Source organism: Chelonia mydas, chromosome 14 (assembly GCF_015237465.2).
Source record: "Chelonia mydas isolate rCheMyd1 chromosome 14, rCheMyd1.pri.v2, whole genome shotgun sequence".
NCBI lineage: Eukaryota > Metazoa > Chordata > Testudines > Cheloniidae > Chelonia > Chelonia mydas.
Genome location: NC_051254.2, coordinates 12,546,944 through 12,572,834, shown reverse-complemented (window position 1 = coordinate 12,572,834; position 25,891 = coordinate 12,546,944). Strand labels below are relative to the sequence as shown.

Here is a 25,891-nt window from a genome sequence, read left to right as displayed (position 1 = left end):
GGGTCCCCGAGTCTTCGGAGCCTCCTCGCTCGCCGTATCCCTCTGGACCGAACCATTTTGTGGAGAGGGGGTGCGAAGCGGCGTGCTAAAAACAGCCTGGCAATGGGCCGGTTCACCTGACTCGCTGCTTCTGAGCCCCGTATTACCGTCCAGAAGGTTAGTCGTTATAAGTGGTCCCGTCTGTAGGGGCAATAGAATAGTCCGGCCTGGGAGCCTATCACGTGGAAGAGAAGGATGGGTCATGTGAGAATGTCTTGAGTGAAGGGTAGCGGAGTGAATCACGTGAAAGAGGCGGGGGGCTGGTGAGGTAAGTACGTGGTCACGTGGGAGACAGATCTTTCTGTTTCCGCTTCCGGTTAGCGAGCGACGCCGCCTGCTTCGGCGCTCGGTACGGTCGGCATGGAGCGGGAGCCGGCGCGCGCTGCGGCGGCTAGTCGGAGACCCGCGCGGAAGCGTGGCCGGGTCCGGGCGGCGAAGAAGCGGTGGCGGCCGTCGCCGCGGACGGGGGATGGGGGCGAGGAGGCCCGACGCGCCCGGCACCTGCGGGTGCTGGCCGGGAGGCCGGCGGTGGAGCGGTGCCTGGAGGAGCTGGTGTTCGGCGGCAGCCAGGGCGCCGAGGAGGAGGCGCTGCTGCAGCGGTTGCGGGGTCCGGGCAGGCAGGTGAGGCGGCGAGGGGGTGGTGAGGTAGGTGCCCGGCGGGGAGGGCGCTTGAGAGAGGAGGCGGCGATGATGGAAAAGGGGGGGGGGGGCTGGTTTGCGGCGGAGGGAGGAGCTACGCTCCCTGTGTCCCCCTTGCCTGCCCTCCGAGACCTGGGGCCCGAACAGTGATTCTTCCCCCCCCCCCCCCCCCCCCGAATTTTCCCCGACACCCCTCCCCCTAAGTTTTGTGAAGTAGTTACATGACAATTGAGTGACTTTGGAAATTTGAATTGAAACTGAAACATTAATACACACTTTAAAAGCATATACAGTGTGTGATAAAATATGTGTATCTAAAAGAGTAGATTTGAAAAGTATGAACATAGACTAGCTTCCTTATACAGCTGTTATTTTTTTATGACAATGTAAGTACATTCATTTCGGTGATGTTGGCCAACTTAATAATTTCAAATTACGGTTTGTAAGCAAAGTCTAAATGAGCTCTCTCTGACACCTAATGATGAGCTGGGGCGAAAGGCTTCAGGACCAGATTGTATTTACATTCACACCTAATATCTAACTAGGTATCCAGTAAACAGAGCTGTGTTGCCCAAGTGATAGATTTTGGCTGGGGTTAGGTTACGAATCACTTGAATGGCGGGGGGGGGGGTGAAATGTTGTTGTTCTTTATGTATGAGTAAAGGGCAGTAGAACTGTACTTAGCCTGTGCTGATTGAGGGCATCAGGAGAGCGGGTGGGGACAGGTGTTTTGCTTGATGGTCTGCCTGAGTCACAAGTACTATTTGACCTGCTCCACTCCACTGTTGAAAGACAAAGCTCCATAGATAGTCTTTTGTTTTGTTAAGCAACCACTACAGCTGAAATCACTGATAATCAGGTCTAAGTGCTTAGACCTGCTGTGGGACAGTATTTCTGTGGAAGACATAGCCCAGCCTGCACTAGCAGTGAGGTTCCTCCACTGAGAGCTCAGCTGAAATCACCCAGAGCTGGGTGGATTCTCAAGAGACCAACTTGCAGAGGTCACAGTGGCAGGTGGCCGCAGAAGGTGATGGCGCAGGGCCATTGGCAACAGAGTGATGAACAGTGGCACAATGAACAGTGGCCAGAGTGAACAGTGAGCAGCTGGAGGAATGACCAAGGTGCCTTCTTGCCCTCCACCTTGGAGGTGAACTCATGTGAAAGCACCTCTGAACTCTGAGTCTCCACTGACCAAGGACAACAGCGGTGAGTGGGGTGCAGTGGAGGGAAAAGTGAGGGGCATGTTAAATAAATGTTTGTTGGACTATATTTTAGTGACTTTGCTCCAGAATGCTAGATTTGTGACTGGGAATGGAAACTTTTATGCATGTGTTTCCTAGTAGGCCAAGACTTTTAAAATGCTTTATTTGCCAAGGTGGTTATCTCACATCGTTGCTATAGTGGTCATTATGTTGGGGAGTTTCTGTACTAAACATTCTTGTTATTATAATTAATTTTTACGTAAGAGTGGCCAGACTGGGTCAGACTAATGGTCCATATAGCCCAGTATCCTGTCTTCCAACAGTGGTCAAGGCCAGGTGCTTCAGAGGGAATGAGCAGAACAGGTAATCATCAAGTGATCCATCCCCTGTTGCCCATTCCCAGCTTCTGGCAAACAGGCTAGGGACACTCCAAGCATTGTGTTGCATCCCTCCCCATCCTGGCTAATAGCCACTGATGGACCTATTCTCCAGGAATTTATCTAGTTCTTTTTTTAATCCTGTTATAGTTTTGGTCTTTACAGCATTCCCTGGCAAAGAGTTCCACGGGTTGACTTTGTTGTGTGAAGAAGTACTTCCTTTTGTTTTTTAAAAAGCTGCTGCCTATTAATTTTATTGGGTGACTGCTAGTTCTTGTGTTATGTGAAGGATTAAATAGCATTTCCTTATTCACTTTCTTCACACCAGTCAAGATTTAAAAGACCTCTATCATATCCCCCCTTTGTCTCTTTTCTAAACTGAAAATTCCCAGTCATTTTAATCTCCTCCTGTTTCATACCCCTAATCATTTTAGTTGCCCATCTCAGTACCTTTTCCAGTTCCAATATACCTTTTTTGGGATGGGGTGACCGGATCTGCACACAGTATTCAAGGTGTGCATGTACCATGGATTTATATAGAGGCAATATTATATTTTCTGTCTATCTATCCCTTTCTTAATGATTCCCAACATTCTGTTTACTTTGTTGACTGCCACTGCACATTGAGTGGATATTTTTAGAGAACCATCCACAATGACTCCAAGATCTTTCTTGAGTGTTAACAGCTAAATTAGACCCCATCATTTTGTATGTATAGTTGAGATTGTTTTCCAATGTGCATTACTTTTCATTATATCAACATTGAATTTCATCTGCCATTTTGTTTCCCAGTCATCCAGTTTTGTGAGATCCCTTTGTAACTCTTAGCAGTTTGCTTTGGACTTAACGATCTTGAATAGTTTTGTATCATGGCAAAATCTGCAGATGATTTATGAATATGTTGAACAGTAATGGTCCCAATACTGACGCCTCAGGGATACCCCTATTTATCTGTCTCCATTCTGAAAACTGATAATTTATTCCTACTCTTTGTTTCCCATCTTTTTAACCAGTTACTGATCCATGAGAGGACTTCCCTCTTATCCCATGATGGCTTACTTTTGAAAAGTCAATTTTAAATTAAATACATTTTTTTAAAAAAAATTTTTAAAAAATCTAGACCTGTTGTTTTGGTGTAGTTTGCATTATCCTCGTGTTAAATTTGCATTATCCTAACAAAACATTTACTTTATTCATATCTTTTATATGTTGCAGGTCAAAGTGAAAATGAATAGGCAAAAAACAGTACAACAATTTTTCCACTCAAAGGCCTCAAAAACTAACCAAGCTGAAGAACACATCAAGAACCAAGAATATATCAACATGTCATCTGAAGGTTCAAGTGGTGTATTTACATCCAACCAGCCCAAAGCACAAATACAACTACCTACTGAAGGAAACAGTGTCTCCAAAACCTAAAGGCAGTTCCTGATGTTTGTCGGTCAAAGTGTTCCCATTTATTGAAGTTACAGAAGATGGCTACTGGTGCACCTCTTGCAAAAAAGCTTACGAAGAAGGAAAGCTTTCCAATGCTATAATTGGTAAAAGTGGAGGAGCTTGGTTTGTCAGACCAGTCAGCAAAGCCAATGCTGACAAACTACGTGAAAAGGCAGCAGAACACCAGGCCTCTGGACTGCATCAACATGCAGAAAGCCTTATAAGCCTACTTTCAAAGCCAATTTTAGAAGTACTTAATGAGGCTGTTAAGAATGTTGGAGACACAACATAGTTCATGCAAACAAACATGGCCGTGGCATCATACTTTCTATTTAAGCAAGAGATACCAGACACTACAAACTGGAGGCCAGTGTTAAGTGCACTGACACTTGTTCATCTTGAAGCTGAACGCTGGTTCCGAACAAGACCAGCAAATGCTCGCTATCTTTTTGCAAGAAACTCAACTGACTGGCTAGATGCATGTGGTGCAACAGTGAAAGACTCAACAGTTGAAAAAGTAAAGAACTCTCTCGCCACATTCAAAAAATTTGCATACATGGCTGATGAATGCACCGATGCAAATGGGCATCAAGTATTAAGTCACTGTGTACGTTAACTTCATGTCAGTGGTAGGCCAGTAGATGCATTTCTAGATGTTCAAGTTATAGAAGACACATTGGCTGCAGCTGTGACAACCCACATCTTAGAGTTAAATGCTTGTCAATTGGACCCCAAACAGATGGCTGATTGCAGCTCCATCAAATGCACAAACTTCTCTGGAAGACATGGTGGAGCACAAGCTTTGCTCAGAGAAAAGTGTAACCCTAATCTCTCCTATACACACTGCAGAGGCCATCTACTCCAACTAGCACTAGTATGAGCTGCAGGATCTTCAAAAGACATTAAAAAGGCTATAAATGTAGTGTCTTCGTTATATTCTTTTTTCAGCAAGAGTCCAAAAAGACTAAATATCTTGGAAAATATAGAAGATACACTGGGACTGACATTTAAATTAGTCCAATCTGGGAAAACCCGCTGGCTTTCTCATGAGCGATCCTTGGCTGTTGTCTTAATTACTCCAGCCATTATCACTGGCTTTGGAAAGCATCTACGAAGATGAGATTCTACTCAACCTTTACGTAGCTTTTACAGATGCCTGTCCTATAAAACACTGACAGTTGAGTGGAGTGAGGCACTACCAACAATGAGGCAGCCTTGTGATCAGGACAGAATAGAGAATTTGAACACAGGATGGAATATCATGCGATGAATGAATGAAGATTTGACTTCAACTTCTTTTTTTATCATCACTAGTGGCTCGACCCGATCTTTGAGCTACGTTTCCTGGGCTGAAAGAAGTAGGAATTCATCTCTTGCTACTCCCAGTCACAACAGCTACAGCTGAGTGTTCTTTTTCATCATTGAATAGAATTTTGTGTTCTGAAAGAAGTCGCCTTCTGCCTGATCATGTGAATGAACTAATGAGCATATCAATTGAAGGAATGGAAGTACCGGACACATGAGAAGCCACCAAAGATGAACGCGTTGCATTCAAGAAGCTAATTAACAGAGTTGTGCAAAATTATAACAAGAAACCAAGAAGGATGTAGAAGTAGTGCTTCATAGAAGGCTTTAGTAGCCAACTTCAATTTGTGTGATAGATTTAACTCATGTTTTAAAAATCAATAAAATGGTCATGCTGGCTCTGGCAGAGCATCTCTGTTCCCAAGGCTGGCTACGTTTTCCGCATGCATGGAGTAAGTGCGTTGCAGTCCCTGTCCCCAGCACGGGCACAAATAGCAATGCATATGGCGAGGCACTGCTTAGGCGAGCAAAGACACAGCAGAACCCTGTGAGCATGCACCCTAGGTGCCCACTCAGCAACCCCCTCCGCTACACTGCTATTGGTAGTGGTGTAGTGTCCTGCTGCCTCCCCCTGCTAGAACCTTTCACTGCCATGTGTAGCTAGCTACACACTGCACTGTGGACACAGCCAACTTTTCACTGCAGTGCATATCCATATGTGCTGCTGTCAACCTAGACCAGGCCTGAGCTTTCAATTGAAGTATGGAGGGGAGGGGACGGGGAGCCCTTACTAGAATGGCATAGGGAACTGTCTAAATCTCTTTAAATTTATTTATGATTTATTTTTCTGATCAGTTTTAAATATAGCGTAAAACTGCTTCAGGTTGTAGCGGCTATTGCTGCAGGCATTTGGATGTAGTGAACATGTGTTTAGAGGCAGAAACAGTTCCCAGATCTAGTGGGGAAGTTGCCCTTTATTCCCATGGTGCACAGGGCATTAAGAGTAAAAGAATATAGGAATAGCTTGTTTAAAGGTGCATCTTATTACATTTCTGGAACCTGTTGATTTAGGCCAGTGGTTCTTAACCTGGAGTGCACGTAGCCCCTGTGGGTGCAAGATACTCTTTCTGGGCGTGCGAGACATGCCAGATTTTTTTAGAAGGTAAATAATCAAAAACACAATTTAAGCACAGGCACCTAAGTGCAACTGCTTTGTTTCATTGAACCTGTGTATTTATTAACATTATATATTTTTTTAATGATTACTGTAATATACAAACAAAAAATATATCTAGGTTTAAAGAACTGACCTACTTCCGCAATTTTTGATAAGGGGTGCAAGAACATATTTTGAGAACCAAAGGGGGTGCAGGCTGCAGTAAAGGTTAAGAACCCCTGGTTTAGGCTAATCTATCAGTAGCAAAAGGCAGGTGGATTTTATTTTATTATGTATTTTCTAGTATAAATAAACTATTTTCTAAACTTTCACCTTTTATGAGAAATAGTGGGGAATGGACTATGGGAGGGGTGGTAGGCGCCCATCCCGTTCCCATCAGGGAGGGCACTTGTGGGAGGTGATAGATAAATATCAGGGAGAGGGGGCTGGTTTGCTGTGGAGGAAGGAACTACACTCTCTATATCCACCTTGGCTGCCCACGCAGCCTTCCAACACTGGAAGAGTGGTGGTTTTACTGTTCTTGATTTTTCTCCCCTTGTGGAGAAATGTCTTAAACTTCTACTGTTTAAAGTTGTTATATTTGACCAATGTTTTTGACCAAATGATATGGGTTTTTTAAAGCTTGATGTAGTCACGGGAAATCTTCTGAAAGAGGACTCCAGTGACTCAGAAGTGGAGAATGAAGCAAAAGATAATCTTCCTCCATCTAAAAAACCAGCATGGGTGGATGATGAAGATGAAACCGAGGAAATGTGAGTTAAGCTCCTAAGGTTGTAATCCTGGGAACGGGGAAATAGAGATATTGACTTTAAGACTTGGTAGAAATACAGAGTTTGCTATTTTAAATGGCTGCTTCTTGAAGATTTAAAGAAAATAAGGACTGTTAATACACTTTCTGCAAAGCTTTAACATATAGAATGTCTGTTTCCTAGAGTTGACATGACCCATCGTTATCGGAAAGACATGATGAAAAGTGATGCAGAGAAGAAGCTTACCAAAGAAAATCTTCAAAAGAGACTTCAGGAACAGTAAGAATTGTTAATTGATTATGTTAACATAATTTTGCTGCTAATTTTAGTAACATGAGATTAGATGTGTTGTGGTCAAGTCAGTTTCCCCCTATTAGGAGCATTTAAGATGCCCTTTTCTCCTTTTGACCAAGGAATTCAGGCAAATAACTTCAATTCATTCCAACAGCATCAATCATGTTGTTAGGACTTAACAAATAACCAGTATAATGAAAAAAACTACATTCTTAGCTCGTAATTGTGTTGCTTGTGTCCTTGGAGCAGACAGTCTTTTTTCTGTTTCCTTACAATTATTCAACATGGTAGAGCAGATAATCTACAAATTTAGGCTTCGTAAAATCTGTCATATGTAAGTAGATATGTTGCTTCATCAATCCAATGCATCCAGCCCTACAGGGGGAACGTTAGCTGTCTTTGTATGCAACAGAACAATTGGGAATAAGAAAGAGACTAATAAATCAATTCACATTGCAATTTAGGCAGGAAAAAGTGCATTGTTTAATAAAGACTTGAATTGTGAACCAAACAGAAGTATTATGCAAATAGCATAATATTTATGTGCCTTTATTATTGCACATTTGTGTATATTACCTTACATTTAAGGACCCTTTTTGTATGCATGTGAACTTAGCTATGTAGGCAAGTCTTTGTATAAATTGAATTTTACATAAATGGCTAAGTATTTTGCTCAGATTTAAAATCATCACTGCCCTACTCAAGCATTAGAAAACCTTATTAAGAAAACTAGATTTCCCTCATTGTTTGAGGGAGAGAACATTTTATATATGTATGTCTTATGGTTTAGGTTGTTCACAGATTTTTATGTAGTGAATTCAGTTAATGGAAGCTGGAGTAGAAAAGATCTGTTAAAAGCAGCAAAGGAAGATTGTGGCTGCTGTATATAAGTGAGGTGATGAGATTGTTTGGGAGGGTGTTTTAATGTCTCGCTATTACTGTGTTAAAAATTGCTGAAAAATTTTTGGCAGCATGATATACAGGTTATTAAGAAAGAATGGGCGTATGAAAGTTCTCTTTTCTTTTAGATTTCAGCGAACTATGGGAGGAGTGCCTTTCTGGGCCCAGAAAGACAAGAAGAAAGCCAGAAAAAGTGAAAATGATGGTAAATTTATTTAAATACATTAGGAAAGTGTTCAGTTCTTTCAACATGTTCCTTTATTTTGTGTGACCTCTTAGAGATTCATTCATTGCCTGGCATTTTTCCTGTTCTAATTGTATACTGGATACCTGCTGCTTTGTGCTCTCTCTGTGCTTTTGCTTATGCAGAGAACACACAAGGTAATTTTAAAGAACATCTATGTGGGGATTCAGGAACAAATTGTACATTCAGTAAGCTGTTTTAAATCTGTTTTAATTAGATGACAGTGATGAAGATGATGAGCTGCTCCGCAAGACGGGCAATTTTGTGTCTGCATCAGAGACTTTACCAAGAGGCATTTTACAGGTAAAACTACCCTCTCATTTCCTTCAAAGTGTTTGAATATAGTTACTGTTGATATATGTATACATATTTTATAACACAAGTAGTGCCATTCTGCTGCTTGGGCAGCAGTGTTTGCCAGTGGTTCTGTGGATTGCTTACTGCAGGGTTTCCCAAACTCTTGAAAGCTGAAATCCTCCCACTCCCTCTCCAAGAAATATGAAGCCAGTTAGTCAGGGTTGTAAGTCTGTCATGTGGTGTTAAAGACCTACTTATCTCAATTCTTACATCTGTACCCCCTGGCTAGTCCTCAGTACTCTTCTCTTCCCTCCCACTACCTTGGGAGACACTGGTATAGGTCTTCATAACATTTCTCCTCCTTTCTTACATGCTTTGAGCAGTGGAGTACCCTAAAGTCAACATTAATTATTATTGGCATCTTATTTTTTTACACATTGAAATAAATGAGGCGTTCTACCCCTCAGAGGTGTTTCAGCGTCTCTGCAAGCTGTTCAGTCAGTACTCTTGTTTCACACTTTGAATGTTTTCTTTGTAATTATAATAGCTAGAAACTTATTTTTTTAATTGAAATTGAGCCTCTGCAGAACAATTCAGAGATTTCTATACCCCCAGTCCTCTGAGGCCCCCTGTGTGATCCACTCCATGTTGAAACACCCTCTTACTGAAACAAGTAGTCTGCTTCAGATTATTATATTGTTCCAGATTAGCAGACTGCCAATTTTTAAATTGTAGTAAACGGGGTAAACTATTTTCTGATTATTTTTTCAAAAAAAAGTGTGATGCATTTTGCTATTTTATTAATAGAAGAACTTATCTCTACCACTGAGGCTATTGTTCACTGTTGTGCTATGTTTATGTTTGACATTCCTTTGTGGCTTTCAAAAGTTGAGGTGGAGGAAAAGCAAAATTAGACTTAAAATGGAAGGTCAGTTGAAACCTTATTTACAGCTACTCCATAGTGTGCTATGGATGACACTCTTTAATGCACAGAAATATGAAAACTAACTTCAGAATACCTTTTAGTCTAATGTCTGAACTAGGTGATATTCTACAGTTATGCAGAATGTTTACAAGGTTAACCCAAGGTCCCTCCTGCACGTCTGTACTCTACAAGATCAGTGAAGCTGAAATCCCTTTAAGCCCTGTTTCCATGAGTGGAGAGGAGGAGGGACATGCAGTTGGAGAGGAGGAGGGACATGCAGTTGGATAGGGAACTAATGACTGCATTTAAATCACATTGGTCTGGTGTTTTTCTAGATGAAAAATTGCTTGGACGCTAATAATGAACGTCCTTCTGATGCTAAACTGAGAACTGTGCAGTTCCATCCTTCTGCACAAGTAGTTATGACTGCTGGACTAGATCGGTCTATATCACTATTTCAGGTGAGCAGCTTGTGTTGAGTTTGTGAAATGAACAATGAGGTAGTGGATCACTTTTTTTAATGTGCTTCTAAAGTGTTGGCTATATTAAATATAAAATAAGTTTTATTATGCCAAAAAAGCATTAGATAGGATTGTTGCTGGGATCCACCTCTCCATGTGTCGCCATAGGAATTATGGTTGGCTGAGTTGTTTGGCTGGAGTTGGGGTGGGATATTCTTAATTGAGGGTCTCTATCTGGAAACTGTTCTCACCTGTGATCTATTTTACTTTGGCCACATCCGAAATATGTGAAATTTGTTTTCTTCAGGCTGCATAATTTGAAGGTTTCTTTTGGATTGAATGGAGCGATTTTTTTTTTTTCAGCTGGTATTGACTACACATTCTTGATTCTTGTACTTGCATACAGAAATATATCTGAAAGGCACATTACAAATGAATGTATGAAGAGCAAAAACAACTTTTTTTCTGTCTTCTTGAAGGTGGATGGTAAAACTAATCCAAAGATACAGAGCATACATCTGGAAAGCTTTCCAGTCTATAAGGCTCATTTCAGTGCTGATGGAGAACAAGTTATAGCTACTGGTACACGCAGTAAACTGTTCTATGTGTATGACATGATGAGTGGAAATATTATTCCTGTTCAACAAATAAGAGGTGAGGTTTTATTGCGATGTTCAATGCTTTTTAAGGTCTACAATTATAAAACTTCTGAAAGAAAAAGTAAAATGCTTAATGGTACCAATCCAGATTTACTATAGATCTCAGTCACTTCTGAATGTAGTAAGTATATACACATGTTGCAATACTTTAAAAAAATCTCGTTGACACTCTGATATGTCAATATTCTAAGGAGGCTCTCTGCCAAAATCTTATTTGTAAGCCTGAACTCTTTTAGAGAATATTCTGTTAAAATAAAACTTGAACACAAATCTCTCTAGAATCTGAACTCTTAAAAGGTTGGCTATCAGTTGTGTTATGCTTAGGCCAGATAGAATATGAAACTTGACAAAATATTTAAAGCTTATCAGCCAGCCCGATCTTGTTAATTGAAGAGACAGCTCATCCATATAAGAGAAGAGTGTTAAACAGGTGCCTTTATGAGATGCACACTTTTCACAGTGAAGCTGTACGATACACAAAGTGATAAACTCATTGGTGTAAATTAAAGTTCTGAAAGTTTACTTTTTTTCTTCAAGGAATGCAAGAGAAATTTATCAGAAAGTTTGAAGTATCTCCAGATGGATCGTTCCTGCTGCTTACTGGGACCTCAGGTTATCTTCATTTGTTGGCAATGAAGGTAGCTGTTTTGTTTGTCATTAACAGGGGCTCTCAACCCCTGGGGTATGTTGTCATGGAATCAAGGAGTTGTGATTACACAGTTCATATTGCTAAGTGGGCATGCTGGGGGGAGCAAGGGGTTGTCCACCACAGAAAAGGCTGAGAACAGCTAATCTAAAATATCATCTGTAGCTCTTTGGAAACCGTTAACTCTTGCATCTGCTTAATTTTGAAAATACTTCTGTACTTTAAATGAAGGGGCTTTACCATGACACACTAAATAAGGTGCACCATTTTTGATGATATGACTGTTGCTTTAAAAAAAGGGTTGTATGTGGCAGAGTTTTTTCTTAAAACAATTTTGTTCATGGTTAGTAGTGGAACTGGATAACTCATGACACTGGTGATGGATATGAAATTTTTCAACTCTGTTTGAAGTCCCATCCATCTGGTAGTGATAGACTGATTTGCAATTTCTTAGTGGGAAAACAGTATTCATGACAAAAATCACTACCCCAATGGCCCTAATTTTGGCAGAGGTACCTAAAAGTGAGCAGGTAATGAAGACTGAACTATACTGTCCATTGCAGTAACCTGTACTATATGAGGCACATCAGTGGGGCTATGGATAAACTTACACTGCTGTTTCGCTCTGAAGATTTCTAGACGTTTTCATTCACATTCACGTTTCATCCAGCTCTTGTATTCACATTAAAACACCAATGCACTTTTTTTGGGGAGAAGCACAAAAAATACCCACGTAAAACCTTGTAAATAGCAATATGTTTGTGTCAGAAAAATGGGAGTGAGCTATTTCAGGTGTTCATGGATTTTAATGTCTTCCTGTTGTGTTCATAATTGTCCTGACACATTTTCACTTCACTTAGTGAAGTGAATCTTGCATAGAATACTATATGTTAAATGACAATCTTCATATTGTATTTGGAGCAAGCCAAAAACACACAAAGGAGATGAAATACCCTGTCAAAAATGAGTAGGCTGTGCACAGGTTTAAATACTTAATATAAGTTAATGTGTTCATGTTTTAAGCAATATTAACACTTTTTTTTTATGGTATCACAAAACGGAAGAAAAGAGATTGTCCTTTTCCTTTTTATAGGTGTCCTCCCTGCCCTTGAATATCTGACAGTCAAGAGTGATTACTTTGCCCTTTTGTGGGAGCAAGTTTTGGGAGAGACAGCAGCAGAGAACAATAGTCTTGAACTTATCTAAAAGCATTTAAAGTTACCTGTTTCAGGAGGGAATATTTTCTAATGGATTTGGAAGCTACCTTTTAAAATCAGCTTACTTCTAATTCACAAAATGCAGTAGACCCAGTTGTATTCTCCAGTTGAATACTTACAAACAGTTCTGTTGTATTGTATAATTGTGTGTAGTGCATTATGATGGGAATCAGAAAAGAATCAATATCATTCATATATTGCCTGTGAGAAAAATATTTATAGAGAAATTTGCCTCAAATTAAATCTGGAATCATTGGTTAGATGCAATTGCACAAAATAAACTACTCTTATTAACGTTCCCTGTGGCCCTGATCTGCAACTGTTTCTATGCAGAGGGACCCATGTGCCTGTGAAGAGCAAGAGCAGGATTGGAGCCTGAGTTTGTAAAACCCAAGTCCTGCTAGATGCAGCAAGAATCAGATATTCTTTGATATACTTATTCTGATAATTAAATATTAGGGTTGGTGGGTGGGAATTCAGGCAATATTTGACTTCCACAAGTGACAAAGATCTGATTTCTCTTGGTCTTCTGAATAATTGTTACTCTTTGTTCTCCTAGACAAAGGAGCTGATTGGCAGTATGAAAATAAATGGAAAGGCTGTTGCATCAGCATTCTCTCCAGATAGCAGCAAAATTTACACAAATTCTGGTAAGTCATTTGTGTTTTCTTAACATTAATTTCAGATTCAATCACTTTGAAAACTAAAGTTTATGGATTTTATTTGTAGTTGATTAGGCTGTTAGAGTGGCATTTGGAAATGATACCCTTAAGCTTCAGACTCCATGTACCTCTCTAAATATGTATATAAACCCTAATTTACTTTTGGCCATATACTGTCATCCGTCACTGATGTCCAAAAAAGATTAAGGGATTGTTGAATACAGGGTAAAATAGCAAGAAGGCAAATGAAAGGAAGTTAGTTTGATGGTGAGCAGAATAGAAGGATGAACAAGGATTATGTCCAAAATGCTTGACAGTCATGTACTACTTATAGTTTAGCAAAACTAGATTTTTCATATCCTGTTGAACTTGCTTTTAAAGAAAAATCATTATAGGTGAATGCTTGCATCATACTCTGTAATATTTAATGGGAATACTTTACTGGCCTGAATTGACACACTTGCTGATACATATTTGACCACCACGAAAATTCTTTACTATTCCTACTTTGGAAGTTATGGCGCTTAAGAGGGAAAGAGAGATACTACTGAAATTTACCCTTTTTGAAACCCTCTAACAAGAAGTTGGTATATTCAGCTTTCTCCTCTCCTGCTTTGAATCAAAAAGCTGCTCATTATTTCTGGTTGAGGATTTATATCTTCCCTCTTTACTTATCTGCTGTCTGACGTTATGCTGCTGTTGGCTGTGTCGATTAGAACACAAAACCAAGTGCACTGTACACTACATATGGGAGACTGAATTCTGGTCAAAACGCTGACATTCCTCAATTGTGGACAAACTGAGAAGCTGAAAGCAAGGTGACACACATAGGAAAAAATTTTAGCAACAATTTAGAAGAAAACAATGCATGTTAACTTATACATCCTAGCTGTACCAGAGAATTCTGAGCAAAGTGTACTAACAGCCTTTCTGTACTGGTATGGCATATTGAAGCATCTGACTATGCTTGCTTTTTGTACTCTTATCCCTTCAAGGTGATCTTGCCTTTCCCTCAGAAGGAGGATTTCTGTTAGTTTAACTTAAAAGCTTATTCAGGCCCCTGAAGATGGGCTGTGGCAGGGTCTTTTGCTGTGCTTTGACTATGTTATAGAACACTTGGGTGGAGAATACAGACTCACATGGCTTAATGTTTTGGGGACTTGCATTTAAAACAATACTTTAATATTAGGTAAATCTAGTACATACCAAATGGGAATGATAGTGGCCTGTAATTCTGGCTAGATACGTTTTTACTGGTATCTATGTAGACGCATGCCTTTTTTTGTACCAAAAATAGCATAAATAGAAGTGAATTGCCATATTAGGCTAAGTTAGTTTCACGTGTTAACTCCTTTATCTTTATTCAAGAGTGTACAAACAATTGATTTGCAAGTATGAAATTTGAATGTCAGCCTGTTTGTTAGTTTGTTTTCCAGGTGTGTGGGGGGTCGGTTTTTCCTACTATTCTGACGAACTTGGAGACCATAGATATTTCTAGACATGCATGGTTCAGATTTCTCTAAAGTAGATCTTAAAAGTAAATTTTGATCGTGCCCAATTTTTTCATGGTTATGTAATTGCTACTAGGTTTTATACAGTAGAATTCATTAACAGTTACTTTTCCTTTGCTCATAATTAGACGAGGGTGAAGTTTTCATTTGGGATGTGAAAAGTAGGCGCTGTCTAAACAGGTTCACTGATGAAGGCTGCTTGCGTGGAACATGTCTTGCTGTATCAAAAAATGGCCAGTATGTGGCATGTGGGTAAGTGATGATAAACCAAGCATTTTAAAGTTTTTCAATGTCCTATTTTTTCCTCAGTCATTTTGGTGCTCTTGGGTAAACTGTTCACAATGTGGTAAGTAAAGGAATAGGAGGTGAGACTAGATTTAGACTATGTCTACACTGCAGATGCCGCTGTAAGTTCTCCCATGTAGCCACTCTATGCTGGCGGGAGAAAGCTCTTCTGCTGGCATAATTAAACCACCCTTAACAAGCGGCAGCAACTATGTTGGCGGGAGAGCATCTCTCGCTGACCAAGCGCTGTCTATATTCATGCTTTTTTCTGTGAAACTTTTGTCAGTCAGGGGTGTGTGTGGTTTTTTTTTTTTTTTTTTTTTCCATACCCCTGACTGACAAAAGGGCCAGGGTAGACATAGCCTGAGTTTTAGGTGGGGAGCTGCATGGACTTAGTTCTTTCTCATGAACACCTAACAATTGTGTACCATAGGTATCCATAGTACTGTAATATTACCAAATCTCTCCATTTTCCTTCCATTCAAGTCATGTAGTTGTAGGTGAATTGTGATCTGTTAACAAAGATTCTAGTATAGGGATTTTTTTCTAAATGCCAGTAACGTTTGACTCTTTCCTGCATATTTTTACTAGTGCAGCCACTATTAACGTGGTCTAACTACAGAGCTGTTAAAATGCAAACTGGATTCCTGTGACCACTTCATGTTGATAAATGTCAGCTCAAGGTTTTTTTCCTCCTCAATCTCATCCCAATTCTCTCCTTTCTCTAACAGTTAACTCCTTGTTTGGACTCTTTTTTTTTTTCTTTTTTTTTTCTTTTTTTTTTAATATAGCACTGATTTGTAAGGAGGCACATCGATTTGAAAACTGCACTAATAAAAATTGAGTATTTACTAAGATGTTTTGAAAAAAAATGATGGGGAAAAATGTTTGCTGGTACTTCTTGTGTGGTCAGTTTCACTGCTTCCCTAATCAGTCTACCCTTGCTTTAAAAAGATCCTTAGGTAAAATTTTAACAGGGGAGCAGAAAAAACATTATAAAATATTTTTAAAGGAATTTGAAAAAAACATACTATTTAAAGCCTGGTACATCAAACTGGAATCTTATTGAAATGATTTCAGAGTTTGAAAAAAAAATTTTTTTTTAAATACAGACTTTCCTGTAGTCTCTTAATTCCCCAGTCCAGCAACTGGGGTCTGTCTTAGTTGCTGAGAACCTATTTTTCGTTGGTTTTAAAGAAATTGAAAGATTCTAGATCCCTATATTTAGTAAGGTGAAAATACTCTGTATCTTGTCTGCATAAGTTTCTAAAACTGCAGATTATTCAGTTTGTCTCCTTTATATACCATTTGAAATACTGAGTGTTTTAATAGATGTAATTTGGGTTTTAATCATTGTTCCTTACTATATCCATTTTAGTGGAGTGCACTCTTCAGCACAGAACTTCTGAGTTTTTCTTGCATCTTTTTATAACTGTTCAGAGGGCTTAATTCTAAGACCATACCGAATACAAAAATGGAATTCATTCTGTCTTTTTAATTGATGTAACCTTCAGACTGTTTATGGCTTTGTTACATACAGCTGCAGTGTTAAAGACTCAGGATTAGAACTGCATTTGTTTAAATTGAACAAACATAATATGTGACACTTACCAAAGCATCTGGAGTAGGATATGATTCTTTGCCTAAAACCCTTTTTTTAAACTAGATTATACGTAGAGGTAATGACCAGTTGATATTATTTGACCATGGTTTGATTCATCTTGAAGAGAATCACTGGCTCGGTGATAAGATTATTTCAGTAAATGTAGGTTGAACAAGGTGACTTTCCATGAGGAGGAAATCAATAATGGGTTTCAGTAGCTGGAATACTAGTAACAGTTTTGTATTGTGGGTCAGACCTGAATACTGTAGTCACAGAAAGGGACCATTAGAATTGCAGGATTCAAAAAAGAACTAAAGTTCATGGAGGATAGGTCCATCAATGGTTATTAGCTAGGATGGGCATGGATGGTGTCCCTAGCCTTGTTTGCCACAAGCTGGGAATGAGCAACGGGATGGATCACTTGATGATTACCTGTTCTCTTCACTCTCTCTGGGGTACCTGGCATTGACCACTTTCGGAAAACAGGATACTGAGCTAGATGGACCTTTGGTCTGACCCAGTATGGACATTCTTAATTCTCCAGATGTGATCTAAACCTGAACATATATCCTTTAAATGAGTAACTAGAAAATAATTTATAATATTTGTCAGTTGTATGTGTGACAGGTTGGGTCACAGAGACCCCCTTAAGACTGCCACCTGATGTGCTGAGACTACCTCTGAACCCGTTTTCCCTGGCAGCTTGGGACTTCAGTACCCTGTCTTGTTGAACCAGACATGCTAGCCTGCTGCAAACACAGACCCAGGTCTGAACCAGATCCCCCAAAAGCTGCAGGCTTAACTGAAAACAGCTAGAGAAGTGCTCCTGTTTCCAGCACCCAGATACCCAGTTCCTAATGGGGTCCAAACCCAAATAAATCCTTTTTACTCTGTATAAAGCTTATACAGGGTAAACTCATATATTGTTCACCCTCTGTAACACTAATAGAGAGATGCACAGCTGTTTGCTCCCCCAGGTATTAATTACTTGCTCTGGGTTAATTAATAAGTAAAAAGTGATTTTTATTAAATATAAAAAGTAGGATTTATGTGGTTCCAAGCAATAACAGACAGAAGAAAGTAAATTACCAAGTAAAATAAAACAAAAACACGCAAGTCTAAGCTTAATACAGTAGGAAACTAAATGCAGGTAAATTTCACCCTCAGAGATGTTCCAATAAGTTTCTTTCATAGGCTAGACTCCTTCCTAGTCTGGGTCCAGCAATCACTCAACCCTCATAGTTACTGTCCTTTGTTCCAGTTTCTTTCAGGCATCTCTTTGGGGTGGAGAGGCTATCTTTTGAGCCAGCTGAAGACAAAATGGAGGGGTTTCCAGGGCCTTTTATATTCTCTCTCTTGTGGGTGGAAACTCCTTTGTTCTCCTGAGCAAAATCACAGCAACAAGATGGAGTCTATAGCCACCTGGTCAAGTCATATGTCTATGGATGATTGAGCTTTTTGCAGACCAATGCCATTGTTTACACGTTTGTTTGAATGTTCCCAGGAACACTCAGATGTGGATTGGCATCTCCCAAAATCCATTGTCAGTTAAGTGTTTCTTGATGGGGCACTTACTGAGAATAGTCCTTTCTCAAGAAGCTGACCAAGTGCTTCACTAAGGATACTTAAAATCAAACAAGAACATTGCCAATATTCGTAACTTCAAATACAAAAATGATACATACAGGCAGCATAATCATAACCAGCAAACTACAACCTTTCCATAGACACCCCACTTGGCCACCTCTGTACAAGACCTGGTGCAACCATAGGACCCTGGTTGAAACAATGATCTGTATGGTCACAATTCCTGTCAATAACATCACACCCTCCTCCTGAGCTTACTGTCAGAGACTTGAACACTGTCCGTGGTGGAGGCAGTACATGTAAAATCCCTGTTTGTCTCCGGTCACACACCTTCCTCCCAGTTCCTGTCAATAATGTCACAGTATGACATATCTTTGTTAGCCTGCTCCAGATGAGACTTTCTAAACAGAATAAGTGTCTAGAATTGTGACATGTAAAGTGAGTAACCATTTGGAAACTAGTAGTTCAGAATGTTCATTTAATTGTGTATAGCTTATAACCTTGAATTCAGAATACTTCATCTTTACTGCTGTTACTTCTAGGTTACAATACTTAACCTCTTTTATAAAAAGGTATTACACAGTGTCTTTCGTAGATAACCAGGCCAGAAGGGACCATTATTATCCTGTAGTCTGACCTCAGAACTTAGAATTGAACTAGGGACCTCCACAGCTTGAACTAAGGACCCAGGCTCACATTTGAGAGTTAATGCTTTGTTTAGCTGTTACTGTGGATATTAGTAAATATTCAGTTAGGGGGGAAAAAAGGGTTTAGGTTTACTTGAATGGTATATGTAGATATGAAACTGCTTCTGATATAATCTAAAATTTAATGTCACAAACTGAGAAAATGTTTCTTTTCCACGTGGTCTTTTTGAATAGACTGTCAGTTATTTTCCCCTCTCTCTCTTTCTTTCTCTAGCTCCTGTTCAGGAGTTGTGAATGTGTATACCCATGATGTTTGCCTCAGAGAAACCAATCCTAAACCAGTTAAAGCTATAATGAACTTGGTTACAGCTGCTACGTCTCTGACCTTCAATCCCACCACAGAAATTTTGGCAGTGGCCTCCAGTGCAGCAGATGATGCAGTCAAGCTGGTAAGTCAAGCCTTTATTCTTTTCAGTGAAGGTTTGCTGTGATGCAAATACCTAAATTGAACAGGATAATGGCACAGGGAAGTGCTTTTATTGTTAACAGTGGTATACGCCTGTGCCAGCCTCCTTCTGCTATCTGATACTAGGTCTATGGAACAAACACCCTAAACTTTTCATTTTTCTTTGTACGGTTGTAGTGCCATGGGGCTCTACTCCCAGTTTCCTTTGCACTGTGCAAATACATAACTTAAAGATGGTCTCTGCCTTGAAGAGCCTAACCTAACCTTGATATCTGGTTCACTCCAGTGCCTTCAGGAAACTTTCTTTCCTCTTTGATCAGCTGTACTTAGTTGACGATCTGAACGCCAAGGGTAACCGTCTGCTAAGTACATTATAGTTATTCAGACTTCTTTACCGGCATTTCAATGCAGCCTTTAGTTGTAGCAGTCTCTTCATTATGGATTTTCTTCTCTAGCTCTTTGAGGTTCTTGGTTCTTCCTTTGTCGTCTTTCTCTGTAGCCAGTGATAGAGCTGTCCATTGATAAAAAAATTGGATTAAAAATTGCTTTTTAAAATAGGATTTACCACACTTAGAAAAAATAAAATGGAATTAAATTAAGCAGTATCCAATGCTTAACTGGAAGATACAGTAACACACCCCTACATACAGTCCTCATGTTCTTGTAATTACTCAGCAGCTGGGACGGTTGAACTGAGTTCTTGAGAACTTAGTGCTGCTTCTGACTGGCATGAAGATAAGGCTGGTAAAGTAAAGCTCAGCTACCTTCCTTTCTCCATGCTGCTATTATCTGTTTTAGGCAAATAGGGTGGTACTAATGTACATGTTCTTAACTGTAGTAGTTTGAGATGCTACTGAAATCAGCGTAAATTCAAATTGAAAGATGTAGTTTGGTCTGTTGGTTTTGGTTCTGCATATCAGAGATCCTCCACAGTAAATCTGAGGCAAGACTACATGATATGTATTCATTAGACTAGTACTGTGGTAGCAGTCAAATCACATTAATGCTTAATGGAGCTAAACCTGTTATTTCTAATGAAAAGAAACCAGACATAGTGTCATTAAAATGCTTGACTGGAAGAAAATTAGAGGTTAGCTGACTGGTCTCAGTGTATAAAATGACTTAAAACTGTTCTATTATCACATAACAAAGCTATGAAAGATAATCCCAAGATAATGACATGCACTACACTGATGAGAGAAGAATCAGTATAATTTAAATGCATGTATCTAGTGATGTTGAGGTGAAAATACTGTAGAAGTATTGGCCCATTAAATCTATGAAGAAGTGTATTAGGGATAAGTGAGCACCCAAAATACCTTTTTTAATCTGTTTCAAATACAGAAAACGTTTGCTGTTGTGACAAGATGATACCTTGAATTAGTACCTGAGCTGTCAGGGCCTGTTTAGGATTAGTTCTAGACTAGATATATTTTAATCCTCAAAACAAGGAGAAGCTTCTGAAGTCAAGACAAATTGAAAACTATTCGATCAATCAAAAAATATGAACTCAGATTGGATGGGGTAAAAAGTGGGAGAAGATCTTCAGAAATAGATGCTAATGCTTTGTTAACCAGGCTTTCTGTTTGGTACGATAGGCCTTAAAGCTGGAAAGAAAGAGGAAATAATATATTGTCTCATTTTCTGTCCAGTTTATAAAGACTTCAGCTGAGGTAAATTCCTGAGGCTCTTTACTTTGAGGCATTCCTGAGGCATGCCTGTCCTTATTTTGGTACCAGACCACCTTGCCACAGACTACATCCACAGAAAGGGCTATTTTTCTATGGTTATGCAAGTGCTGGTGGATCACCAGGGTTGCTTCACTGATGTGTTGACTAGTCAGGAAGGGTGCATGATACTCACTTCTTTAAGAACACAGGACTATTCAGAAAGGTACAAGCAGGGGCTTCCTTTCCCGACTAGCTGATTCAGGGGTGCTGGAACAATTTGTACAGTGGGAGGTACTGAGAGCCATTGAACCAGACTGTAAACCCTGTATATTGTAGAAACCTCTTTAAGCCAGGGAGTACACGAATACCCCTAGTTCGAGCAGATTACCTTTGGCAATGTTGAAATGCCAGTAGGGGTCCTGGGGGACCCAGTCTACCCCTTACACTCCAGGCTCATTAAGCCGTACACTGGCCACAACAGCCCAGAGGAAAGATTTAACTTCCAGCTCAGCAGGTGCACAATGACGATTGAATGTGATTTTGGTAGATTTAAGAGGCACTGGCATTTGTTCACTCACAAGATTGAATCTCTGAGACAATATCCCAATTTTTATAACTGCTTGATATGTCCTTTGTGATACCTGTGAAGCAGAGGGGTAGTGTGAGAGGGGAAATGGCTGCTGGTAGCCTCCAGGTTGAGTAACCATCCTACGTAGTCCTAAGTAGAGGTCTGATTAAATTTGAAGCCTTTCATTCAGTTACTGGAAGGCAGAGAGAAGGATCACTTTTTTTTTTTCTTCCTGATCCACAGCCTTGGAGTTGATGTTGGATCTCTGTTAATCTAACCTTTCCCAAGCCTCTTAAATCCTCAGATGACTGCCTCTGTTGTAGCTCCTCAATTTCCCAAGCTACAGCAGAATGAAATTGAGCTAATTTCTTGTTTGTTTTACTGCTGCCTCCTTGTTGCCATCAGCCGGCAGACTTGGGAGGACAATAGCATAGAATATCACTTAACCTTCAACATGTGATTCTCTTTCTCTTCCTGAGCATACAGGCTAGAATAATATTGTAACTTCAATAATAAAAGCTTAGGTTCTATACAGGCTGATGGCACTTGCTAAGTAATACTTCCTGTCTACCACATGGAAATGGATTTTTCCCAGCCCTATTGTGTACTTTTTAGTATTTAGCGTTACTGAACAGTAACAATTATTTGGCTTTCATTTCAACAGTGCTAAGGTTTCAACATTTTAGTGAATCTGCTTTTAGCAAAGACATACCTCTATATGAAACTCTTTTTTTAAAGGGCTACTTTCTTAAGGTTGAGTCAATTGAATATTGATGCTTTATTATGGGCTTTAAATGTACCTTAAGTGTTACATCATTTGAGTTGCTGAATAATGTTAAATTAGTTAATAGTAACCAACTCTACAGTCGTCTCCAAAATATTAGTCCTTAGTCCTGGTGCTAAGAATCATTTTAAAGTAATCATTCATTTTTCCAAAAATGAACTCAATGTGCAAAAAAGGATGTCCTGGAAATGTAATGCTGGTATTAAATGAAATATACCCCTCTGAAAATAGTTGTTTAAAGTGGATACATTGAGGTATCCTGTTCACTTAAACTTTTATAATTTTTTTTTTACTGCATGGCTTCTGGAAACTTACAATCATTTTTCAGAGTAGCAGCCGTGTTAGTCTGTATTCGCAAAAGGAAAAGGAGTACTAGTGGCACCTTAGAGACTAACCAATTTCATGAAGTTGATAGATTTCCACTCCATACGGCTAAATGCAGTGCCTTGCATAATGACAGGTTAGTCTCTAAGGTGCCACTCGTACTCCTTTTTACAGTCGTTTTTGTTTTTTACCCAGTTATAATTGATAACTATATCTTTCTCTTAATAGGTACACATTCCTTCACTTACTGTATTCTCAAACTTCCCAGTGTTCAGAAGAAAGCTCATTTATCTTGCTCAGTCGATGGACTTCTCTCCCAGAAGTGGGTTTTTTTCCATAGGAAACAACAAAGGCAAAGCTTTGTTGTATAGGTGTGTATTAAATTAACTTCAATTTTTTTGTTTTAAGGACACTTTACTGTATTTAAGGAGGGGAATAGATGGCTACAGAGACTGGTATGGTAAGGATAGTCTTTGATCTCTAGGGCACTACCTCAAATTGGAGACTCAAGTTAATTAGCTTTTATGTTTTGTCAAGCACAGTATATACTTCATACATTGCATAAGACACATTGCAAGTTCCAAAGAGCAAATCTTGTCACTTCAGTTGACGATGAAATGCGGTTTAGTCCACATATTAGTCAAATGTCCATACCAAAAATAGTCCTAGTTGTTTCAGCAGAGGCCAAGGATTGAACAAGGCATAGATTGAATTGTTCTAACCTTTATTTGAGATACAAGTTTAAAAACCCCTCTCTATTTAAAGCTTCCTAACTAGAGATTAAAAATCTCACAATATAAATTAGACTTGTTGACAAGTGTTGTGTTGGGGGCGGTTATGAGGATAAGGCTTACAACAGTAAGACTGCAAAAAAAGATAGTTAATGTGTGCATCTTGTCACTTCCTCCTTTAATATGAATTTGGGAACAGCGTATCTGTATTGATTCTTCATGTGCATCTCTTCCCTGAGCTGTTAACGTTTGAAGAATATACTTTGTACAGTCCCACAAACTAGCCTGATATATGATCTTGTAACAAGGCTCTCTGTAGTAAAATATACTCTAGGGGAAATGTTTGGGATTATACATGAGAATACCGAGTGTTTCCAGACACGGTAATAATGAAAGTTGTCTGTCTCCCACAATGAGGAGGAGACAGCTTGTAAGGTGGTTTGGTTTAAGTGCTTAACTTTTTGTTTCAGGTTGAAACATTATTCGGATTTCTAAGAAGAGAGACGGTATGAGGAAAGTTTCTTTGAATCACAAAAATGTAAGTCATTTTGGGTCAGCTATTAATAGCATAATTCTGGGGAAACATAAGTTTTGATCTTGCTCCTCTTCCCTTGATTAAAACTTCACTTTGGTGTGTTTGGGGGGAAAATTTGGGAGGCATTTCATATTTCTTACCTTCTTTTTTAAAAAAAAAAAAATCTTCAGGTTGCATGTAGTACAAGTTACCATGATTTGCATGTACTTGAGGCAGAATTTAATGACGGTTCAAGGAACAAACTGTTGCCAAACAGGCTCCAATCTCTGCTGCTCTGCTAATGAATCTCTCTAGTCAACATACTACCCCATCAGACATTAATTTCTTGTCACCTTTCTTACAAATAAGACCCTGCTCTATATATTGTAAATACACCTCTACCTCGATATAACGCGGTCCTCGAGAGACACAAAAAATCTCACCATGTTATAGGTGAGGCCGCATTATATCAAACTTGCTTTGGCCCCCCTCCAGTTGTTCCCTGACTGCCCCCTCTAGGGACTCCAGCCCCCTGACAGGCACTCACCGGCAGCGGCAGAAAGCAGAGCAAGGTGGCCCCAGCCCGCTCCACTCTGCCACCTCACAGTCGCGGCGCTCTGCTTCCCGCTGCTGCCGGTGAGTGCGGGGTGGTTGGGGAAAGGACACTCTCCGCACTCACCGGCAGCAGGAAGTGGAGCGACACGGCCCCAGCCTGCTCCGCTTTCCTTGCCCCGGCCCCAGTCGTGTCGCTGGGTGCGGGGGGTTGGGGAAAGGTCCCGGACTCGCCTGCTGCGGGAAGTGGAGCGCCACGGCTGGGAGTGGGCTGGGGCCGGTCTGCTCCACTTCAGCTGCTGCCGGTGAGTGTGGGGGGGATCCTTCCTCCAAGCCCCCTCTCCCGAGCGACACGGCAGGGGCCAGGGCGAGGGAAGCGGAGAGGGCTGCTCCCGGCCCCCAGCTAATCCCTCGGGCCACTCTGGGACTGCGGGGCCCCCAAAAGTGCCCCCCCCCCCACTCCTGCCTCCCAGACCCTGTGGGGGGGAGTCCCTAACTGCCCCCAAGACTCTCTGCCCCTTATCCAACCCCCCAGCCCGGCACCCTTAACATGTTGCTCAGAGCAGGGTGTCGGAGCTTTACCGTGTTGTATGCGAACCCGTGTTATATCGGGTCGCGTTCTGTCTGGGTAGAGGTGTATTGTAAATATTCTGGCCTCAATATTATCAAACAATAGAATAGTTACACTGCAGGCTTCAGTGTGGAGATGCATAAATCGGTTTACAGTTGCCATATATTGATTTAGCATGATTTGATAACTGACTGATTTAGGTGTCCAAAAAAAGGTTTAATTTAGACAGTGTCTGTGTGGTATTTATGCCATTTAACCTGTGTATCTAAAAGAGGTACAATACAATCTCATCACATTTCGTTACACGTCGGCTGGATGGCTTCCACCAGTAACCCAATACTGTAGATCACTTGACCCAAATGCCTGGAACAGTGCAAACTGGGAACAATGGCACTGACTTTATATGTAAACGTCAAACAAATATTCACTTTCTCTGGTGTCTAACGTTTTCCAGATACTAACGTATTCCTCTGTACTGTTTTCTCCCCAGATGCTGTAATCTTCAGTTACAAGTATACGGATTTCAAAAAAACAGCACAAACTGCTGATTTTTAAAATACTTTTGTATTTTTTATGAAAGTTCCAATGTTGTGCTTGTTTGGTGGCTTTTGTGAGTATTGTGTTGCTTAATAAAAGCACCTGATAACATGTTTCCGGACAAGTCTTTCAACCTCTAATTTACGCCAAAAAAAAAGAAAAGTGTTCTTGGAAGCAAGTAGGATTTGAATGGCTGGTGTGCTAATCCCACTCTGTGATCTCTCCCTCTTCAGCAAACACTTTAATTCTTTTTTAGTTATTCTAGGAGTATCAAGTATTGCAGTACCAGAGATGAGCTAAACACATTGAAT

The 25,891-nt window shown here is 40.1% G+C and overlaps 2 protein-coding genes across 3 annotated transcripts in view; one reads left to right on the top strand and one right to left on the bottom strand.

The window, feature by feature from the left end:
* The window catches only part of MBTD1 (mbt domain containing 1), a 55,713-nt gene extending 55,455 nt beyond the window's left edge, over positions 1–258 (bottom strand). The window contains exon 1 of the mRNA XM_037913902.2: positions 117–258. The gene's annotated coding sequence lies outside the window, so the exon portion shown is untranslated. The remainder of the gene's footprint in view (positions 1–116) is intronic.
* On the top strand, positions 18–25,693 carry UTP18 (UTP18 small subunit processome component). Of its 2 annotated transcripts, XM_037913906.2 has the most exons (15): positions 18–156; positions 361–660; positions 6,798–6,928; positions 7,109–7,204; positions 8,248–8,324; positions 8,581–8,666; positions 9,921–10,046; positions 10,526–10,700; positions 11,243–11,343; positions 13,128–13,218; positions 14,870–14,993; positions 19,138–19,312; positions 22,904–23,046; positions 23,877–23,944; positions 25,534–25,693. In XM_037913906.2, the coding sequence occupies exons 2-14, from the start codon at positions 400–402 to the stop codon at positions 23,899–23,901; spliced, it is 1,611 nt and encodes a 536-aa protein (XP_037769834.1). In that variant the 5' UTR covers positions 18–156; positions 361–399; the 3' UTR covers positions 23,902–23,944; positions 25,534–25,693. The 2 variants fall into 2 exon arrangements, with proteins under 2 accessions (XP_037769834.1, XP_037769835.1); XM_037913907.2 differs by lacking the exons at positions 18–156; positions 361–660 and adding an exon at positions 5,270–5,451.
* The last annotated feature ends 198 nt before the right edge of the window (positions 25,694–25,891 follow it).